Below are 22750 nucleotides of genomic sequence, written 5' to 3' on the forward strand. Positions count from 1 at the left end.
ATTTTAGCTAATTTAATAACCTGTCTAAATTGAATGAAAAATTAAAGCTTTACTAGAGGTTCATTAAATATATATATATATATATATATATATATATATATATATATATATATATATATATATATATATATATTCACCATGTTAAAAAAAAAAAAAAAAAAAAATCAAGCCTTTATTCCTGCTCTCGGATGCTGACTGAGTGTGTGGCGAAACATTTAGCCACTTAGCTATTTTACTGCCATACATTATCAAAAAAACAAAACAAAAAAAACAGTGCCAGCCGATTTTGAGCATTTTAACTCATCCTTCAAGGCAAACAGAATATTGTGTACTTTTACTACATATACAATGTTGGTACCAAATGAAAGATCGCATTCCATTCTTTCATTAGAAAAAAACAAACAATGTTTCTACCTTATTCCGTTCGTTAGTAATAATAACCATTTGAAAAGAGGTCATTTGAGTGAAAAGATGAGAAAACAAGCTTTTTGTGAAAATACATTTTCTCCAAAAGTCACTTTGACACTAAATATTTTTGTTTTGTGACGCTCTGCAAATTAGGTTTAATGTGACAAAAGCTTTTTCTCATTCACACCATCCTTGAAAACGTTTGATTTCATCCAATTTCATCAGATTCCGTCATGTTTCATTGTAATTCCGTACACCGGCAGCCCCTTAAAAAGAGATTCAGTGCTGCAGTTCACGTCATTTAACGTTTATGGCGGCATACATCGCGATTTTACTTATCGTTATTAAACGTTTTTGGGAGTCAAAGAGTTAAGCAGTCTGTTTTCGGAGTTTGGGAGCTCACAAGATGAGCTGTGATTGGTCGTTACCTGAGCCCTGAGCAACTGTGATGTCATTTTCAGTTGACAGCAAGTGGCAAAGTAGCCGCCGCCTGAGATGGACAGATTTTGGTGCTTAATTTATATTTCAATTGATTATTATTGTTATGTTGTGGAGTTGGATCCCAAAAACACAGACACAAATAAGAGTTTAACACTTTATTCGCATAAAAAAAATCTTGTTTACGCGGAACGTACTCACGAGTTAGACCAGAAACAACGAGAAGGTATCATGGATCAAGAGGCGTGGAACTAACTTGGGCTATGGAGAGGTGAACAGAGAAATAATTTGGCAAAAAACAAACTTCTCCGGTCTGACTATTATAGTCTGTGAATGAATCTGATAGGCTGCGACCAGGCATGCGGGTAACTCTGATAGGTTGCTGAAACACGACTGACATGGATGAATATGATAAGCTGCTGACCGACATGCGGGTGAAACTGGCAGGCTTCTGACCAGTTGAAAGAGATTCCAACAGATTCCTGACATCACACAGTTGCTGGTTACATGCTGATTACATCAGTTCAAAGAAAACAAAACATGTCAGACATCATGAGGCAGTTGCAACAACAAAACACAGTCATGACATCTACTCTAGAGTATTTTAGAACAGTGTTTCTCAACCCTGTCCAGCCTGTTTTCCAAGTCTCCCGATTCCAAAGCATGTGAGGATCATTTTCGGCCTTCTCCAGAGCTTATTGTTGAGCTGTCATTGGAATCTCCTGCATTTGAACAGGGAGACATGGAAAACAGGCTGGAGAGACCTTCCAATTAATTATTGAATTTAAAGACATATACAACAGTATAAAAAAGATCTCTTTTCTCAGTTGATTTGTCCTGTCTCGTCTTGTAACAGCATTCTTACAACTGCAATGTACCATATATATTTAGTAACTCATTTACTCTCAGCCATTTCCACTCAAGCAACCCCCTTCGCTCACGGCTGTTTTACTGGATTTTGACTGATTTTGCAAGGCCCACAGAATATTGTGTTCTATTGCTATAAAAACATGGAACCTACCAAAAGAAAGATTAGAGTCTCTTCTTTCTTCAGTGAAAAAAAGTAGGCTATATTTCTGTTATATATATCTGTTTCCATTTTCCAATTAGCAATAGAATATAGCTAAGTTTCATCATTCACAAATTTGTTTTAAACACTGGGAAAAGGAGCCTTTTTGCAACATGACCCTGGTTGCTCTCTTACATTGTTATGCGCGAAACAAACTGTCGACTTCTCCGCTCCCCGCGAGGAAAACTGGACAAAATATACAGGAATTTAAGACCAAAACCGCAGAACTACGGTATTGTATTTTAGAGGACACTGACAGAAATATTTTCATTGATTTTAATTTGAAGAGGTCGGGCATGCACCGCATTAATAGCTTACTATGACCGCTCACCACTGGTATGTAGTGTGACTGATTTAATCCCAAAGGCTAATTCAAGTGTAAATAAACCTGTGAAACTTCCCCAACTTGAATACTGTTTGTTCTTTTGAAGAAGAACCCATTAACAGCCAAAATTGCCTGTCTTACGTTGCTGACATTTCTAAGAACAATGCAAGATTCCCCATGTGTGTGTGTGTGTGTTTGCTTATCATCACTAAGGCTACCTTGGATACGGTGCATCACATCTTTATTTATACAAGAGTTGAGTGGATGAGTTTAGCGCTTCTCTAATAAGCAAGTGGAACTGCCATACGGACACCCCAGATGTAAAACTACCTTTACAGCTGACCCACATAGAGTCTGGAACATCTTGTTGTGACAAGTCTTTGATGTGTCTTTCCCCTAAGTTCCATCTGGCTTCTCTTCAGGCAAAACATCAGATACTGTGTGATTACTTGATTTAATTCACAAGTTCCAAAGGTCTACATATTTCCAGAGTTCAAGTGGACCTTCTTGACTTTGATATTGCTATTCAGCTGACAAAGGCAGAATATAAATAGAATCAAACCATCAATTTTCTAAACACCCATTTTATTCATTGAATAAAGTGGTGTATTCAGAAGTATTTGTCGAGCATCTAACCCCACAAGCTGCATTCCAAAAACAAACAAACAAACAAACAAACTGGTGTTATACACTCAGAACATGCTACTTAAAAAAAAAAAAAAAAACAAGTTTGTGAAATTCTTTACAGACCAGTCAAGTTTAAGCAGTATTGTACTGTATCATTCTACATAATTTTTAAAATGCAACAACATGAATAAATATATTTGGTGGGAGATGTGCCAAATTATGCTAAAAACCATTAAAACAATCCTTAATTTCTCAGTGAACATGGAAAAATTCTGATATTATCTAGGAATGTGTCTACTGTTATGCCCATTTATGCTAATAGTTTGGCATTTGCGGAGGTTGGCCTTATGCTGTGTTTTTTGCAGCAAGTGCTGAAAACTTGCTCTGGTGTAAACAGAACAAAAACGGGAGCTTTATGATGTGTTTCCATGGTAAAAGTCCAACTTCTCCTAGGATACTGTCAAGGTGTCAAATTGCTTCTGCATCTGTCAATGTGTCAAAGAAGCCTGGTTTGTTGAACACAAAGAGAACAATTTGTGGCTCATTTCAACTGTCAGGTTTGGTGGAGGAGGAAAAATGCAGTTGGGTTGTTTTAATAACGTTGGCTGAGGAACTTTTGATGCTTGGGCAAACAATTCAACAATGTGAAACTTAAATAAATGTAAATGTGTATGTTGAATTTGAATTGTGTGTCCAAATTTCCATCCTATCTATCCATTTTCTTGCGTGTCTTTATTAGGTTATGGAAGAGCTGGAGCTCTGGATAGACAATTGCAGTCCGTCATTTCCTGTACCGGTACTTGTAATTGTTATGAATGGTGTAAGAATGTGTGTATGGGTGCATGTGAGGCTTTGTAAAACGCTTTTGACACCATGTGGTGTATAGCTAAAGCACTGCACTATATCAAAAAGCAGTCCATTTACCATTTTCATGAGCACAATGGTTTTGTTAATCCAAAAAAATATATATATATGCTTGATGGCTGCAACATAGGCACTAAGCTAATTACCGGATCATATTATCTCATTCCATTCAAATTGACATTCGTGCAGGTGTGCATACCCTGGAAGTGAGTGGTGACCAGGCTGTGACCCTGAACAGGATAAGTAGTAGAAACGTGATGGATGGGTGGATGTTGAGCTTTGTGTAAAATTGAGGTTAATATGACACTTCTGCTATAAATATGCACCCCCTTGCTCAGATAATGAAATATGATCACGCACAACATAGATGACAAAAACTTCTGTCCTTGTCCATAGATTTTTACATGTACGGTACTGTGATGTAGTATGTTTTGCTAATAACATTTTATAATTGTGGTTTAAATAATTTTACCATTCAGATTTCTTTCTTTTGGTGTACTTTGGAGTTACAGTACACCTGGTGGTGTCCAAACTAAGGCCCGGGGGCCATTTGCAGCCCGCCGTCCATTTTTCAGTGGGCCGCAACATATGCTAAAAATGGCATTTGACTAAGTTCATATAAAATAAAATAAACAAAAATGTTTGGAGATGGTCAAAGTAAGAAGGGATGGTATCGAAAAACAGGTGTCATTAAAGGTTATTTTAGTTAACTAAAACTAATGAAAAAACTAAAACTAAAATTGAAAAAACAATATTGTTACCAAAATAAAATAAAAACGAAAATGCTTTTTAAAAAACGAAAACTGAAAGTACATTTTATGTCTACAAATTAACTAAAACTAACTATAATTATAGCAAACTTGTCCTTCGTTTTAGTCTTTGGTAATTAATTTAATGCATGAGCCTTTGGGGATGATTTTAAATGTGATTTTTATTTTGATATAAACCGGAATAATGACGTTTGAAAGTATGTCACACAGAAGTGACGTCATATAGCAGCAGCCAATAGAAAAGCACCTTCAGATGACATTGCTCCCATGCTGTTTTTTAAATATTGTGCACAAGTAATACACACTAAAAAAAAACAACCCTAATACTAATACTGAAACTAACAAATTAAACTAAAACTAAGCATTTTTTTTAAAGAATTAAACTAATAAAAACTAACAGAACCACCCTGAAAACTAATAAAAATTAACTAAAATGAAAATTCCAAAACTACAATAACCCTACTGCATATTACAAATAAATTGGTTTTATATACTGTAGTATTTTTCTAAATATGCAAAAGCACAATAAATTATTTGTACAATTTTTAGGATTAAACACAATTTCTCTTCATAACATTTATGTGGCCCTTGCGTCCTTCTGATTTTCTGTATGTGGCCCTCAAATGAAAAAGTTTGGACACCCCTGCAGTACACTGTTCTGATGAGTTTTTTTTTTCCCCTTCTTTTTAAACCTGTTTGTGTGTTACATTAGTCTGAGTGTAAGATTATTTTTTTGTCTGCTATGATTTGACTAATTCATCCAGGCTACAGTTGGCCTCATCCGGAACCTTGCGCTGTGCCCAGTTAATCAAGCACCCCTGAGGGATGCGGGGACTATCCCACGATTGGTAAACCTACTGTTAAAGGCTCACCAGGACACACAGAGACATGCCTCATCTTCCCAGCAGACATATCAGGTGTGAAGATCTCACACACACACTACAAGATATTACATACAGCATATGTTCAATGCTCATTTCTGCTTTCTGAATATTTTTAATAGGATGGTGTCCGTATGGAGGAGATTGTAGAGGGCTGCACAGGTGCACTTCACATTCTGGCCAGAGATCCTATTAACAGAGGAGAGATTGCCAGCATGCAGACCATACCACTTTTTGTGCAGGTACACTCTGATTCAGGACTAACAACACAATAAATTCGATATGACAGATAGGAGGAAGGAAGTCGATTTTTATTTAACACACAACCTTTCCCCCTTCTGCTGCTTGCAAGAGTGATAATACTTTCTTCTTCATTCCTGGAATATAATCAGGATTAGGTTTAATATGATTACAAGCAGTGGAATTTCTTTAGCGATTGCACTGGCTGTGATGTTTTGAAATGCGACAGACATGATGTTGAAGGAATATCAGCAAGGAAATGGAATGCGGCAAGAATGAGACTTACTAGACAGTCACTGTTTGTCAAAAAGTTCTGTTTCACAAAAGGGAAATAGGAAAAAAAAAGCTTTTGAAAAGACATTTGTTTGTCCGAAATTCTCACATGGCAAACGTGTGTTGTGTGTCCAGCTGCTATACTCATACGTGGAGAACGTGAAACGAGTAGCTGCAGGAGTTTTGTGTGAATTGGCTCTGGACAAACAGTCTGCGGAACTCATCGACGCAGAGGGCGCATCAGCACCACTCATGGAATTACTGCACTCCAACAACGAGGGAATCGGTATGTCCTTTTTTTATTTATACAAATGTGAAATAATGCACACAAACTCACAGGTGTTTGGCAGTTGGATCCGGGCCAACTTTCACAAAATGTCCCACTGTATAGGATAAATTGTGCCTAAACTTGGTGAAGGCATAAATGACAGTGATTAAGTCTCATGATCAGTTGTGCTCATTGGTAAAAATGTTGCAACCATGCACAAAATAGACATTTTTTACATTTATGTGTGTAGAGCTCAAAACAACTCGACGACTGACTATATCTTTGTGAGGTAATTCCTTGTGTTTTATCTGACTCACTGTTTATTCACTTTCTGCTTACTAACTGCCTAAATCGCTTCCTTTTCCTGCCAGAAACACTCACATTTATAGAGTTTGTTTACTTCAACCTTTAGCTGGAGTTCTTTCAACAGTCTTTCAAATGCTTTGTTGAAAGCTATTGCTGTGAACTGGAGGCAAGTCTCATATTTATATAAAAACAGGATTTAATACAAAATAATGTGGGTGTGCCCTGCGATTGGCGGGCAACCAGTTCAGGGTGTCCCCCGCCTACTGCCCGAAGCCGGCTGGGATAGGGTCCAGCACCCCCGCGACCCTTGTGAGGAGTAAGCGGTCAAGAAAATGGATGGATGGAGAATGTGGGTGAATAATATAACAAGGAATTAATAGAGGTCTTATTTCTTAAACACAATTGAAATTGTATTGACTCAAATTTAAGTCAGATGAGACTTTTAGCTGCTGTTCAACCATCCAAGATGCCTAGTTGTGTTATGTTTGGAAACACTGTGAAGTAAAAATAAACGAAACATCAGAATTATGTGAGATGGAGTGGGATGTGTAAAAGTTGAGAAGAAAGTATTTGTCACCTATGTAGAGACACATCCTGCAAAATAACCATAAGCGCTGTAGCTGAAAATGCAGAAATAAGTTCTAACTGCCATTTGTGAAATATTAACTCAGCATGGTGCTTGATTAGCAGATGATTGTTTTTGTGGTTTTATTATTAATTTGTGGAATTATTTTTTTTTGTAATGACAGTGTGAGGACATTGGTGTTGGCAGAAAATAGGTGATTCCTCAAACCTCACTCTAAAAACAGCTGGGTCGAAAACGTAAATAGCGTCAAAAAGGGACCGACCCACCTTTTTGGGTCATTTATTTAAACCTCACAAATATGAGTAAAATGCATAAATAACAAAATAACTGAATTTCTTGGATTGCCCATTCCCACCACCGGGGAGGGGCAATCCAAGAAATTCGGCTACACATGCATATTTCCTCTTCATTCATGCTTTTTCCACAAGGCATCAAAATTACTGTACAGTAAACCTGGCCGGCCTGGCTGGCCTTATGCATCACCGGCCAAAGTGGCGAGTAAGTTTTTATCAACACACATTAGGCACGTGTTAATTCAGAACCCTTCAAAACTATCTGTACTAAAGTACAAAACTGTCTGGACCAACGCATCCTGTCATAATCATGGTCGATCAAAGAGCAATACAACAATCTGAACTGATGCGACACATACAGGTATGTTTGCGCGGCAACCAATTAGCCACCACCACATACTGTATTGTCCGTGCAATTTTGTTCTGCAAATAGTGATTGAAAATTCAGTGGTTTTATCTGCAGCTCCCCCAGAGGTTGTTTCTATGAGCAAGACATGGTTCCGTTAATTACTTTTGATAAGCTTGTTGGCACCATGCAAAGCAGAGTCCGGCGTGTGTGGGGATTTAGTGAATGAGGCAATTGCTTTATGTTGAGATAAGGTAGAAAAACACCAACTAAAATATAAGCTTGTTTTGTGACATTGGAGCTTGTTATTGCATTTCATGAGACAATTAGGTTCAAGCAAAACCTGAACTGAATTTTGTAGCGGTGGCTGAGAAGCATTCAATACAAAAGTATTGCAATAATTTGCCAACATTATTGATGTCACAATTAGGGCTTCAACTAAGGATTACCTCAATAATTGATTAATCTGTTGATTTTCTCAATTAATCAATGAATTTGATAAAAAAAAAAAAAATCTCTTTATTACAGGACATTATTTCAAATTGAAAGGGCAGAGCCAGGGTGGCTGACTGCTTAGCACGTCCGTCTCCCAGTGCTGAGGAAGCAAGATCGAGTCCGGGCTTCGGCCTTCCTGGGTGGAGTTTGCATGTTCTCCTCGTGCCTGTGTGGGTCTTCTCCGGGTACTCCAGTCTCCTGCCACTTTCCAAAGACATGCATGGGAGGTTAATTGGGCGCTCTGAATTTTCCCGAGGTGTGCTTGTTTGTATGTGTGGGTGGATGGTTGTTCGTCTCTGTGGGCCCTGCAATTGGCTAGCAACCATTTCAGGGTTTACCCCCCCGCCTACTGCCTGAAGCCGTCTGGGATAGGCTCCAGCACCCCCGTGACCCTTGTGAGGAGTAAGCGGTTTAGAAAATGGATGGATGGATGAAAGGATGGATGGAAGGGCATAGCCAGAGCAGTGCACAAACAGGATGCTACCTGAGCCTGACCCATATGCGCTCACCAGTGCCCAACGGTTGCATATGTGCCCTCTACTACCTTTACATTACGGCAGCCGACGTCAACATTATATCATATTAATTGGTGAAAAAAAGGTTCAGCGTCATCAGGCCTTTTTTTTTTTCTTTTTTTTTTTAACCTGTGAGGAACAGTTTCACAGGCTGATGGTGCTTGCAAGTTGAAACGCCACAAACAATAACAGTCAATAATAATGAGATGTAAGTTGTAGTGTCTGTCTGTCTGTCTATCTATCCATCTGTCTGTCTGCATCTATTGTATTTTGTGCCATTTTGTTAGCTCCAATCGGGTTTGTATCTGAGGGATAATTATGTTCACTTGCATGGGCAAAGTTAGCAGAATCACCGGTGGCCATGGTTGTTCTTATTTTTTTTATTTTATTTTATTTTTTTTTCACTCACACAAGCTTACATGGTCACCCAGGCGGGGAAGTGAACCCACGCCAACCGGCACTGAAGCCAGGTGACGGTTCCACACCTCCACCGGGAGCCCATTGTTGTTGTTGTTTAGACTGCGTGCTCGTGGGAGGAAGTGGAAATGCAGAGGAAACTACGACGGCGGAGATTGACCAAAAATGGTGCAGGGTTGAAAATTGAAAGTGCCGATTTGAACTTTTTTTTATTTTTTTTAAATGTTTTAACCAGAAAAGACGGTTATGGTTCAAAATCGATTTATCGAACAGCCCTATATTGAATATTCCAAAGTTTCATTCCACATACTGACACACAAACAAAACGTTTGCAATTTATTCTGAATTTGGGTAGTATAAATTGCCAATATCCTCTCAAGTTATGTGAGGAATGGTGGTGTTGGAAACAAAAATACAACATGGCAGCTCGTAACACGGATCCAATGTCATACGGTGTGAATTTGGTGAACGCTTCTCTGAGTGCTGATTTGAAGGCAAGGCAAGGCAAGGCAAGTTTATTTGTATGGCACATTTCATACACAAGGCAACTCAATGTACTTTACATAAGGAAAGACAACACATAAGCATCAACAAACAGTAGTTAACATTCAGAGGAAGAAGAGAAAATAAAAGTAGGTTACAAAATTTACTAAAAAAAAACAACAACAAAAACATGCATTGTCAATATTAAAACATTATTCAGCAAACTTGAAAAACATTTAGCGAAGTTTAAAATAATAAGAAAAATAATTAAAAAAGAAAAAACATGATTAATTTAAGCTGTTTAAAAGTCCTTAATCAAAGGTATGAGAAAAAAAAAGCAGTTTTTCTTTTAAGGTGTTTGTTTGAAGGAGAACGCATGAGCTGTTGTCGATGCTTTTGAGTGTTTAGCTTTTGTCATTTGGCTTTCACTGTACTGTGTGGGATGCTGCCACTAGTTTGTAGTGTTGCAGTAACTTGTCTTCATGCTCTCCTTGCACACTTTGCATATGATTTTCACCTGATCTTTGTCGTCTGGCATGAAGCCAAAATAGTTCCATATTATGTACGTTGAATTTCTCTTCTGAACAAACTCGCTTTCAGCCTCCTCCGCCATATACCTTACGCTTGTTTGGGGAAAACATGGGGCGTGGGCTACAGTTGATCACACTGAATGGCCGTCATATAGATCACGTCACTCACAAGGCAGTGACAGCAGATGCATGGCTGACCTTCAGTCATTGCAGAAAATTAACTGATGGTCAAACTGTATCGCGATAAAACAATTTGACAGAAATGACAGCTCATAAGCCCTGCATATCTTAACACAGTTTAATTAAGACTGGTGAAGATTCTTGCAATCTTACAGTTCTTAGAGGACCACTCTTCAGTAAGGTTTTACTTGACTTTCCATTTGGGCTAATCTAAACTTTGATATCTCTTCACAGCCACCTACGCTGCAGCAGTGCTATTTCGAATTTCAGAGGACAAAAGCTCAGACTACAGGAAACGAGTATCAGTAGAGCTCACACACTCGCTCTTCAAACATGACCCTGCTGCCTGGGAAATGGTGAGAATTACAGTATACCTGTGTGATGAAAACACGACAGATCTGAAAAGTAATGATACAAATCTTTTTAACACGACAAAATTGAATTGTGATTGACTTTTGTTTGCTTAATTTGATCATTTCATTCTTAGGCATTCATTTTACAAAAATGTTGCCTTGAAAAAAAAAACGTACAGTATTAGCTATTAAAAAAATACTAATATTAACTAGTATTAGCTATTAAAAAAATACTAATCAGAATCAACGATTCTATATATATATATATATATATATATATATATATATATATATATATATATATCGATTTTTTTTAACACACCTAATATATATATATATATATATATATATATATATATATATATATATATATATATATATATATATATATATACACACACACACACACACACACACATACAGTGTTGCCACAGTTACCTTGAAAAAGTAACTTAGTTACTTTACTGATTACTTGGTTTTAAAAGTAACTAAATTGCGTTACTGATTACTTGATTTTAAAAGTAACTAAGTTAGATTAAAAGTTACTTTTTTAGTTACTTTCAGCAGCTGCCGATAACACCATCTCAACCTAAAAATAATGCAGTAGAAACTGAGTTCCAAATACTTTCAATAAAGTGCATTTTTAACATGAAAATAAAGTTTTTTTTTATGAAAAACAAAATAGGCAGTCTCTCTTGACTTCTTGTAACGTAAATACTTTTTATAAAACAAAAAATAAAAATCTATCCAGGTTGAAAATGAAAATCCCCTAAATTCCTCTATTGTTTGTTTGTTCCGCTATTCCAGTGTGTACACATGTATCAGTTTAAATATTTATTAGTAGTTATTGACAGTATATAATTGTTTTTTGGTTTGTTTGTTTTTTCTCTTCAAAATAAAGATCAGGAAAACAAAAGGTTGATAATTTAATGTTAAATATAAATATTTAACCTTTAGACAGACACCAACACAATTAAACAGAATATTTGCACATTGTGAAGTATTTCAGAAACATAAATTTAAGACATAAAATAAACCTACCGTCCAGCCAAAAGAAATATGAAGCCACCTTATGGAACAATAAATCTATCAAACACATTTTAACCACTTAATATATGCAAAAATATTTCCAAAAGTTCATTTCCCTTTTTAATCAACAATTTTTGTATTTAACAATTGTTTTCATGGTTGGGGAAACACTGACGTATAGTAATGTATTATGCATCGCTATTCACAAAAATATCATGCACCAACATTTGGATCAACTGAAACTTGTAATAACATTATTTTGTGTTTCTCTCTAGGCCCACACAGTTCCGTTGGAGTCCACGTACTTGGCTGATGGTGAGTCAGACGATTTTCAACTTCGATTGTCTTCTTGTACTGATTGATGTTATGTTTGTTTTGTTGTGTTTCTGTAAAGCGCTTTGTGACAGCAAAGGCTGTTTGAAAGCGCTATATAAATAAAGATGACTTGACTTGATTCATCTGAAAATTTGACAAGCTTCACTGTTTGAACAATGCAGAAAAGTAACTCTATGTACCTTCTGTCAGGTTTACAGCATTCTATGAGTTTCACCTCGATGTACAGGGTCCTCCAAAAGTCTTGGGCACATTTGAAGTCCCCATATCTCCTTAAAGCAGCTCTATGTAAGATTTAAAACTTCAAATCTCTACTGCCACCTGTGGCCGAAAACAAACTGCACGCTCGTACACGCTGCGCGCACTCGTACGTGCACGACCTCAATACTGAAGACTGGGCTCTTCATATCCAATTAAACTATGTTTTCAGAGGTAAGAAGTTTTATAATGTTATACAAAGCTGGCCACTTCACGGAATGAGACTCTCGATCCCCACTAAACAATTGATGTCCACGGGACGTGCAGATCATATTGCTTTAGTCGGTCGAAGTCCAGTCCTGTGCTGTACTCCAAAACGATGTGCAAATTACGTCAATTAATTGGACCTCATTCCGATGTTAATATGCAGTTACATAGTGTAGTCACCCCGCTCGACGGACGTCAACCTGATTCTAGTCATTATTAGTGCATGTCGCCCCCAGGCTAGCGTCATTGTGCATTAGCCGAAAGGTGGGCTGTCAGTTATGGAAATTGACGATTGTGAAAAACATATAGACCCATTCACTACTTAGTGTGATATGGCCGTGAATGTTATCGCCATTCAGTAGTACCGTTCACATTCCGTTAGCATAATGTAGCTACAATAGGCTGTTTTCACGGAGGACAATAAGGCGACATTTAGCCTGATTGAAACGCGGCGGAATGGAACGTCTGTTCTTCATAAAGTCATTCTGTTCTATTACATTCAACTTTGCCGCCCCTTTCACGCTAAATGTTGCCGTCCACCTCACTTTCACCCCAATAGTTACGACCGAGAAGTGATCGATCTTGAGGTTACTGCTATTTGAAAACAACACATTTTCTTCTAAATGTCAAGATACTCGCTTCCTACCTTTTCGAGTAGAAAGAAAGCCAGCTGTGAATCACTTTTCTAATCCAAGTCCGATCTCAACTCTCTCCACCACTGAAATGTCAAACCAATGTTCACTCTTGTTCTTGCCCGACGTCGGTCACTATCAAGTTTAGATTTTTTTTTTTTTGTGGCACTTGACATTGTTTTCATTTTTTTTTAAGCAGCCTTCTGCGGAGTAACAGCGGGTGTCTGGGGCAGCGAAAATCAGTACTTGTTCCGTCTTCGCGCGACAGGAAACAACTGACGATGACGCGAATGACGTCACATCCTGCAGACAGAGGGCGGGAAATTCGAAGGATTCGGACCGGACGCTTCCTAAATAATATTGGCCAGAGGCTTGTACGAGTACCCATTGTGAACAGCTAAGATGTTGATCTACTAATTAGAATATGTTTCAGTCATAAATGGTCAAATAAAAAGGCTATTGTTGAGATATTTTTTGGGGAAATCCTCCATAGAGTAGCTTTAACTATGAATGGTAGTAAGATAAAAGTTGTGCCATTTTAAAGCTAATTACATTAAGTTTTTTGCAAGGCTATTGATTTTTTTTTTATTTCTTTTTGGACCCATTAATGGCATTCACTCAACCAGAAAAGGCGTTTTGTGTGCTTGAATTTGCAATAACTGACTGTTGTTCAACGTACATTTCGCAGAAAATTCGGAAAGGAGCCACCAGAGAGGAAGTCCATAGTGAGATGGTAAATTCATAACGGATGGGTGCTTATACCCAGCTAAAAGAACGGGACGCCCCTCAACTTCAGAAGATGTGATTGAACAAGTTCAAACTGCTTTCCAGTGGAATGTGACTATCGGCTTGATGTGTGTCGTGTGACCAATGGTGCTCACATTGAACATCTTTGAACATTCCATGTAAAAATTGAGATTACAAGCTTTCTGAATTTACCAGATGCGTTTTTATATCCTTAATAGTTTCCAAGATATTCATTGTCAAAATGTGCTCAAGACTTTTGGAACACCCTGTATGTGAGAAGATTGATGGTTGGATAGATATTTTGGACTGTAGTGTGTTAAGGCCCAAATTTTGGTGTTGGAGCAATGTGATTGTCCCCTATAATTGAAGGGTGCCAAAAAGTGATAGCTTAATGATCCGTTATTTTTAATACTCTTCACAGCTTTTAACAACAGGCACATATGTGCTGTGTGCACATGGCGACATAGAATAAAGAATAAATGACAGAATGGTGTAAAAATATAAATTAAAGAGAAAACATAGAGGAGCTCGTGCAACAGGCTACCAATTGAAAGGCGTCATCTTGGGGGAAAAAAAAAAGAAGAGTAGAATTAAACAGTCGCGATAGTCCACATTTGTTCAGTTTTGACTACAGTTTTGTTATTTTTTTATGAACGAATGATAAGTTGTCTTGCGAATTATGCTTTACACTGCTCTCAACTTGTGTATGTTGTTCAGGCCTATATTGCAAGCAGTCCCTGAAAGCTACTGTATAAATGGAGATCTTGGTTGGTAATCTGGTAATCTTTCTTGCCATATGCTTGTATTTTAAATGCACTCTGGCATTCTGCCCCAAGTACCAGTATCTCTTCCTACCACACCTTCTGTTCTCCTTCCATCTGCCATCTCCATGCATCCAAACTGTAAAGTCCAAAGTTATTCCGTCTCCTTAGCATTTGCCCTCACACGCTGAACTTATTCTGCTTTCGAATGACTGGTCCAACTACACTGAAGACCCTACAGCAATAACCCTGTACTAAAACCTACAACTCTGCAGATCACTCATGCTCAGAGATTTCATTAGTATTCTTGTCATATGCAACCTTTTGACAAGGGACTCGTGCACACACAGGCATATCTGACTGGCTCTGGCAGAAAAAAAATGAGATATTGATATATTAGAATTCTGCACTTACGTCATTTTAAGATAATATATAATACATGGACATATCAAAACATTAATAAAAGTAACAGCAATTTTAATGTTGGAATATTGAAATACAGATATGTTAAAAAAAACATTTTCTGGGATGGCTGATTTATAGGAGTGATAACTGCCGAAGTGGCCAAAATATTCCAACTGCACTAATCATGTTTTGTTTCAGTTCGGTGGGGTTGGGGTTTTGTTTAGTTTCGCGTGTTTATGTTTAATCTGGTTTTGTCTCCCCTAGTCTCGTTACCGTTAACCTTGTCCACCTGCGTGTGTCTTCCCCTCCCAGTATGTGTGACCTGATTAGTGCCCTCTGCCTGCTGTGTATCCCAGGTGTGTCTTGTATGTGTTTAGTTAGTGTTGGTATTTAGGGAGTGGTTTTTCATTCAACAAGGAAACGGTGGAAATCAACGGGCTCGGTACAAGATCCATTCTTGGGTGTTTGTGAACTCACAAATAACGCGAGAATTCATCTTCCAGCGCAAGGTTAACCTTTAGCTGGGGTTAAGGCCGTTTACACTGTGTAATCCAATGAAGACACTTTGTGGATTCCACAATCTATGAGCACATCGCTTCACTATTTTGCTCGTTTGAAGCCACAGCCTGTTGGAACTTTGTTTGGTCTCGTTTTATTGAAACTGACAAAAGTTTTGTGGATCAATTTTACAATGGAGGTCAATGGAGCTTTGTCCTGAACGTTGGAGCTGTGGGCGTTTGGGGGCGTGGATTGGATATGCTTTGCGAATGGTCAATTAACCGTAAGAAAAATCCAAGGATGGATGGATAAACTGCCATAACTTCCACATGTAGTTTTCGATGTGTTTATTACAGGAGAGTCCTTCATTTGTTTGTTCAGTTTATTACATCTAACTCAGATCATGCTGATATAAATTCATAGTATAAGTAATTTCTGCCACCTAGAGGCACTTCCTGTTGTTGTTGTTGCTTTTTTCTCCTGAGGGGGGGGGAGACTTCTGTTTGGTGCAGCGTCCATTCATATAAGTGGATGACACATTGAAATTTTTTATGGCATGGCATCACAGCAATGGGGACCATTTTTAAAAAAAAAAATTTCAAGGGGAAAAAACAAGCATTTCTTTCTGTTTCCTTTTCAGAGTTAGGTGGTGCATACCCTTCCTATGGCTATACTGACCTGCCTTTGGACACTCTGCCATTAGACCCTGATCTCCATGAGTCCTACATACCCGACATGACCTATGATGCAAGACAGACCTACCCTGAGCCGCTCTAACAGGTAAATACTAATACAATTCCACTAATATAAATTCAATGGTTAATTGTTACCACCTCAATCAGGAAATAAGCACTATGAAAAGACCACAGGTGAGCAATTTTTTTCCTTTTCCTTCTTTTTTGTTTAAATTGAAAATTAAAGATGTGACAGAGAGAGGAAGAGAGGGTGCAAATAAGAGGGGGAGGAAGAGTGAGAGATAAAGGTAGAACTTAGCGGAGTTTATGGCCAAAGAAAACAACAACTTTCAAATGAAATCAAAGTAACCTTAGTTGATGATGTCATCAACCATGGGCTGACAATGCGAGAGGTTGCCTAATTTGTTGCCTCTCCTTTACAGTATATATATTTTTGGTAGGTGACAATCGAGGACGAGGGTCAAACTTTGCCTATATCATTATATTTACAATGGGAAATAGACTAAGCTAAGCAAATAGGCGAATGCGTCTATGGAGTTATTTTCCTATAGAATAGAATAGAATAGAATAAAATTCAACTTTATTGTCATTGCACTGTCACAAGTTCAGAAAAACAAAATGCAGTTTAAATCCATCCAGAAGTGCTTTAGCAAGAATAAATTATATGTTTTAAAAATAAGATCGAAACAGTATATACACATTATTGCAGGCTATAAATATATATGTAGTATTGATAAGCTAAATAATTGTATATGACTATCTCTACAGTATTTTACAAATATTTATTTATAGTAGTGCAATTATGATTCATTATAATTTACACATTATGTGCGATGCCTTGGAGGCCTTGGTGCGGCCAACCTGCCGTGCGTGCCGGTTCACAGTTTTGGATCAGTCATGTCTCCACTTCGTGTAGCAAGAACAGCCGCAGCTGCTGCATGTCGTGTCAGACAGTATAGTTTGGACGTGCAGATTTTGTATTTTTTTTTTCTGTGACATCATCAGGCTCTCGAGTCGTACGCATTTTTAGCTTGTGACACACTGCTGCTGGGCTGAGTTGCTCTCATAGGCAGTGGGGGTGAACTGCTGAAACAGATTGGAGAAGTGGCAGTTTTGAATGTTGTGTTTACAAACTGCAATGGAAATTCTTCGGACCCTACCTTTAAGAAACATGTACTATGTCAGGTTTTAAATAAATGTCTACATTCTTCTTCTGCTTAAATTTGTTCTCGCAAGTCACAGTGTCTATTAGGATCAATGGTTCACCCCCCTGGCTTGTCCAGCACCAGTGTGTCACAAGCTAAATGCGTGAGATCATTAAAATATGCCAGTCACACATGTCGGCGTGTGAGACCAATAAATTCATGGCCACATATTCCCACTCTTTTACAAGACGCTTTGGTCCACACCTTGTTTTATACATACGAGGATGCTAAATGTATGTTAAAAAGCTAGAATTAAAAAAAAAAAAATGAGAGCGAGGGAGTGAAAGAGGACAATATTAACTTAAATTTAATGGGGAGGGCTTGGAATAGACCACACGAACCTGCAGAAAATAAACATGTTTACATTTTCGAGAAAGTCTACCAGGAGAGTGTAACTCCCTCGTCTCAGTGCAACTGATGTTCAGCTCTATTTTTCTACTGGCATAAAGCCAGCGCCTGGGAAATTGCAGTCTCTATGCAATTTTGCACAGAAGCCTTTTCGTTTCTTCCCCCCTTACAAATGCTTAATGTTTTTCTGGTGCAAAACTACTACTACTATAAAGGAGGAAAATAGTCAGTGCTCTTTTTTATTTATTTTTTTTTTTTTTTTAAGCAGCAAGCAGATACAGTGTGTGAAAAAGTATTTGGTGCCTTCCCAAATTCTTGTTTTATTCTTCATCAAACATATGGAAATATGTTTAATGAATAAATAAGATATATATATATATATATATATATATATATATATAAAATGTCCTGTCTTGTTTTCATCTGTATCAGTCACATGTAATATTCTGGCCACTCATGCTCAGTAATTAGGTTGCTACTAACAAATTCTGTTATTTTTCCACTGAAAACACTTATCAGTGAGTGTTTTACGCCAGGATCCCTGTATGGGATAATGAGAGCTTAGCAACTTCATTGTTTGCATCAACCATTCAGAGTATATTATCTCAGTATCGTGAATGGTGAAATGCAGAAGTTAGTTTTATATTTCACAGTGATTTTTTTGTGTGTGTGTGCGCTTTGCTTTCATTTCAATGTTGATGGTTCTGACAACATGATGATGCAGGCCAATCTTGGAGTAGCAATTGGAAATATATCTTATGAAAGATAACTTATATTCACATTATTACTGATGAAATCTGCATTTAGAGTTTCTTCCACACTTATTTTATACTTATTGGTATAAGCATACTCCACACACTGTGATATTTTCGTTCGCCATAGAGGGAAAAAAAAAAGCAGCTTACTTTAGGTGTGGCAACGCAAGATGGCTGCCGCCGCCCTCACGTATTGCTTGGCATCAGCAGTCCATGTTATTATTATTATTATTATTATTATTATTTTATTTTTTTACATCCGTGTTGTGTCAGCCTGCGAATCCACCGCAGAGTCTGACGATCTTTTTTTGAAGCTTTGAGCCAGGACAATACAGTAGCATTTTTCTTAACATTTTCTTAACTCAAGAACTATGGTTGTACACACGCTTTGAGGTCGGCTAGCATCGGGCTATGCTAGCATCACGTTGAATGACGAAAGCACGCTTCTCTCGTACAGCACAGATATATATTACTACTGGAGTCCTCATGCGCTTGGTGATGTGATGAGCGCACGGACTTCCATATTATATGGAAGTCCGTGGACGAACGGTACTCAGCGGAACATCATTTTAGGATCAAAATATGCATTCTCAAGTGTACCGGAATGCTGACAAACTGTGACAGTTTGTCCTTTGCACGTTGGGAAGTACCTGAACGCTCAAGGGAGATTTTTGGAAGTGCAGGAGCTCACACAAACATTGGCCTCGTTTAGGTTACACCACAGCATTTCAAATCAGATTCAAGTCCAGATTTTGACTTGGCCACTCCAAAAGCTTCATTTTGTTTTTCTTGACCGAAATTCTGTTAATGAAGGAGAGAGCTGTGAATGTTGACTATATCAGTAGCAGATTCCTCAGTAGATATAAAAGCAGCCAGGAATCCTTAGAAACATTTGATTGTAGACTTGTGGATGTGATTCTATGAATGGTTGTCAAGTGAGAGGTCTTGCTCTGTGTATATTACAACCCAAAAACTGTTGTGTCCATCAGTAGCAACTAGCAAGGTTTGTACATCTTGACAATTTCCATGGGTTATCGAGTCCTCACCGTCTACATAGACCAAGATCTCAAACTCAGTCTTCGACGGCCACAGTCCTGCATGTATTAGAGGTTTCTCTCTTCAAACACAGCTGAATCATATAATGAGGATCATTATCAGCTTCCTACAGATCTTGCTAGTGAATCAGGTGTGTTTGAGGAGAGAAACCTCTAAAACATCCCTCGAGGACTGGCGTTTGAGACCTGTGACATAGACGTTCCGTTGTTGGTACTGTGCAACCCTCAAGAGAAATTTTATATAACAAGGTTTTTTGTTTGTTTGTTTCTTGCAGGAACATAAAGCAGAGTCAATACAGAGGATTAACAAATCACAGAACGAAGGGACTGGAGGAATTTGTGAAGGAAGAAAGAAAGCTTCTGAAGGTCCTAATGACGAGGAGAGTCAAACCCTTTCAACCTTTTCTAAGGTGGAAAATATATTATTTGGCAATCGAGAACTTTGAGGAGACAGTTTACTGAAAGTGTTTATTGTTGGTGTAAATAACCCAACTGTTATTTTGTTATGATGTCTTACAGTGGGGTGAACGTGTGCTGTTACACGGGTAACTTTAACTTTTAAAAGCAATCACAAGAAAACGTTTTGTTGACAGGTTAGGGCATGCGGGACAAGCAGGAGATTCAATTGGAACACAGCTATTGGATAAATCTACTGCAAGAATACTTCCCTGATTTCTTCAAAAAGACATACAGTAGCATTAACTAATATTCTGAGAAACATGTTCGGCTCAACAATTATGTCCAGTAACGATAGTGTTTTTTTCTTTTCTGTTTTAAAATGACTGATTTCTTGATGTCATGTAACATTTAAAAAAACAAAACAAAACAAAAACAAAAAAAATTTTTTTTGTTTTGTTTTGTTTTTTTTAGAACTGGGATTAATGTTTGTCTATTTTGCTATCAAATGCTACCCGTTAATCCCTGCTGTCATCTCGATGTCTCCTCTGTATATTTGAACTGTTCACATGTCCCAGAGTGTCCCTATGTGGTTGTTGCATGGTATTATAATGTGTCAACTGACAAATTGCTCACTTTTGCATAAGTGAGCAACAAACGGACATGAGGGAAGTTAAAATATATTTGGCAGTTTGTTGGTCAAACGGTTAAAAAACAAAATGGGTACAAATAATACCAAGTCAATGCCTATATGTTCGTAAATGGATCATCAGATCAGGGTTGGACGAAATTCAGAATGTCAAATATCAATTCCATTCAATGGATGAATTGAATTTGAATTGCAGGAAGTGGTATTGAATTCAATGCAATTTGGAGAAATTCATTCTCATCACATATCAACCGACATCTAGCCATTACTACATTACAACTCGTCGTTCATCGATGGGTGATGTGATGTGGCTGGCGGCCGGCAACTGTGGTGGGGGATTTGGCGGGAGGGGGCTATTTGTGCGACCTTCCCAAAAATTGACCAGCCATTTAGGAAACACAGGGAATTTAATGAATAATGAATTAGCAATCGACGTTGGCCGACACCAAACTCCCCCACTTCCCGAGTACAGTATTTACCCGGGCTGAATTTTGTTCCCAGCACGTCCCTGTTTGTACTAATCATTTATTTAAGTAGGCCGACTTTACCTTACAAGTAGTGTTGTTCCGATACCGTTTTTTGGCTCCCGATTCCAAGCTTTGCAGTATCGGCCGATGCCGATACCATACCGATACCTAAAGTTTTTATTTCTCAACATGAAAAAGCTGGCCTGTCATTGGTTCAGAGCATTCAAGGGCCAATAGGGTATCTTAGATCAAGCATGCAGTGACCATGTCACACATATCAGTGAACGTCGTGCACGAGCAAGACACATGATTCTGCATCCAAAGTCCTATATTAGCATTGGAAATAATGGTATCAGCATGTTACTTGTTAGTAGTCACCGATACCGCTGTTTTAATGCAGTATCGGGGCCTCTGCCGATACCAGTATTGGTATCGGAACAACACTACTTACGAGGAAAAGTTGTTGCATCAAATGATTAAAATTTTCTCAAATGTTTTATCATTGGGGCAGAATCGTTCTTATCAAACAATTTTAAAGTGTTTAAATGTTAATGATCTGTTTTTATCAGGGAGGCTTTTAATATTAAAAAGAACAATTAGTAAAAAACTATTTACTGTAATTAAGTATTGTTAGTGTACATGAAATCCTTACAATAATACTGATGTGAAATTCATGTTGTCATTAGGCTTTTGCACTGCAAAGCTTCTTTGTTAAAAACTCTTTAAATATACTTTGGGAATTTGTTTGAATTCACCGCCTACTTCCTGCTATTTGAATTGGAATTGCCATTCTCCTTCCTGTTTACCCCCTCAATTTAAATTCAAGAACGGAATTGAAATTTAGGGGTCATTCTCAATTCAATTCTAACATTTGCTTCAGCCCTCGAGGGCATCTATCCAGCATGTTTTGGATGTTTCTCTCTTCCAACACACCAAATTCATATTATGACCTCGTCAGCAAGCTCTGCAGAAGCCTGATAACGATCCTGATCATTTGAATCAGGTATGTTGAAGGAGGGAAACATTCAAAGCATGCTGGATCAGTTTGGAGTTGGTGACCCCTGTTTTAGAGCATCTTCAACTATAAAGTCTGTACCAGATTTTGAATTAACAACAGTACTAAGATCGTCCTTGGTATAAAGAGAAAGAGTGGTGGAGGAATTCAATATGTACTTTAAAGTGTATTAAAGCTTCAGGATTGAACTGGTTGGTCATGGGCAACATTTTGTGCTTTTAGCATCAAGGTCAACTGTGGTTATGAAGTGAGTGGCTGTTTTTTTGTTTTTTGTTTTGGTTGCAAAATACTACCAAAAGAAGAACTGTACGTGTTGGGGGGGGGGAAAGCACAAAGAGTTGTACAGTAACAGAGTTGTAGTGTACCATAAGCTGAATTACATTAAACCTCTTGACTTTGACCTTTCATTTATTCTAGTTGTATGTCAAATAACATTCCCTGAATTAATTTTCTGCCATTTGATGCTCCTGACATTGAATGCTTTACTCAGAAAATTCATCATACCAAACATGAAACTTGAAATATTTACTAGACCGTAGGTAAAAGCATATAGTCCAAGCTAGTCTTTTGGATGAAAATGTATCTGAAATGATGAAGTCCAAATTCAATGTGAATAATAGTAGAAGTG

At 37.8% G+C, this 22750-nt stretch overlaps 1 protein-coding gene across 1 annotated transcript in view; it reads left to right on the forward strand.

The window, feature by feature from the left end:
* Window positions 1-22522, forward strand: part of LOC144026882 (junction plakoglobin a-like) — a 112764-nt gene extending 90242 nt beyond the window's left edge. Inside the window, exons 11-17 of the mRNA XM_077533971.1 lie at window positions 5266-5418; window positions 5505-5624; window positions 6031-6181; window positions 10549-10670; window positions 11972-12011; window positions 16178-16317; window positions 19871-22522. Of these exons, the coding sequence (XP_077390097.1) occupies window positions 5266-5418; window positions 5505-5624; window positions 6031-6181; window positions 10549-10670; window positions 11972-12011; window positions 16178-16314 (723 nt within the window). The 3' untranslated portion in view covers window positions 16315-16317; window positions 19871-22522. The remainder of the gene's footprint in view (window positions 1-5265; window positions 5419-5504; window positions 5625-6030; window positions 6182-10548; window positions 10671-11971; window positions 12012-16177; window positions 16318-19870) is intronic.
* The last annotated feature ends 228 nt before the right edge of the window (window positions 22523-22750 follow it).

Source organism: Festucalex cinctus, chromosome 1, assembly GCF_051991245.1.
Source record: "Festucalex cinctus isolate MCC-2025b chromosome 1, RoL_Fcin_1.0, whole genome shotgun sequence".
In the NCBI taxonomy this organism is placed as follows: Eukaryota; Metazoa; Chordata; class Actinopteri; order Syngnathiformes; family Syngnathidae; genus Festucalex; species Festucalex cinctus.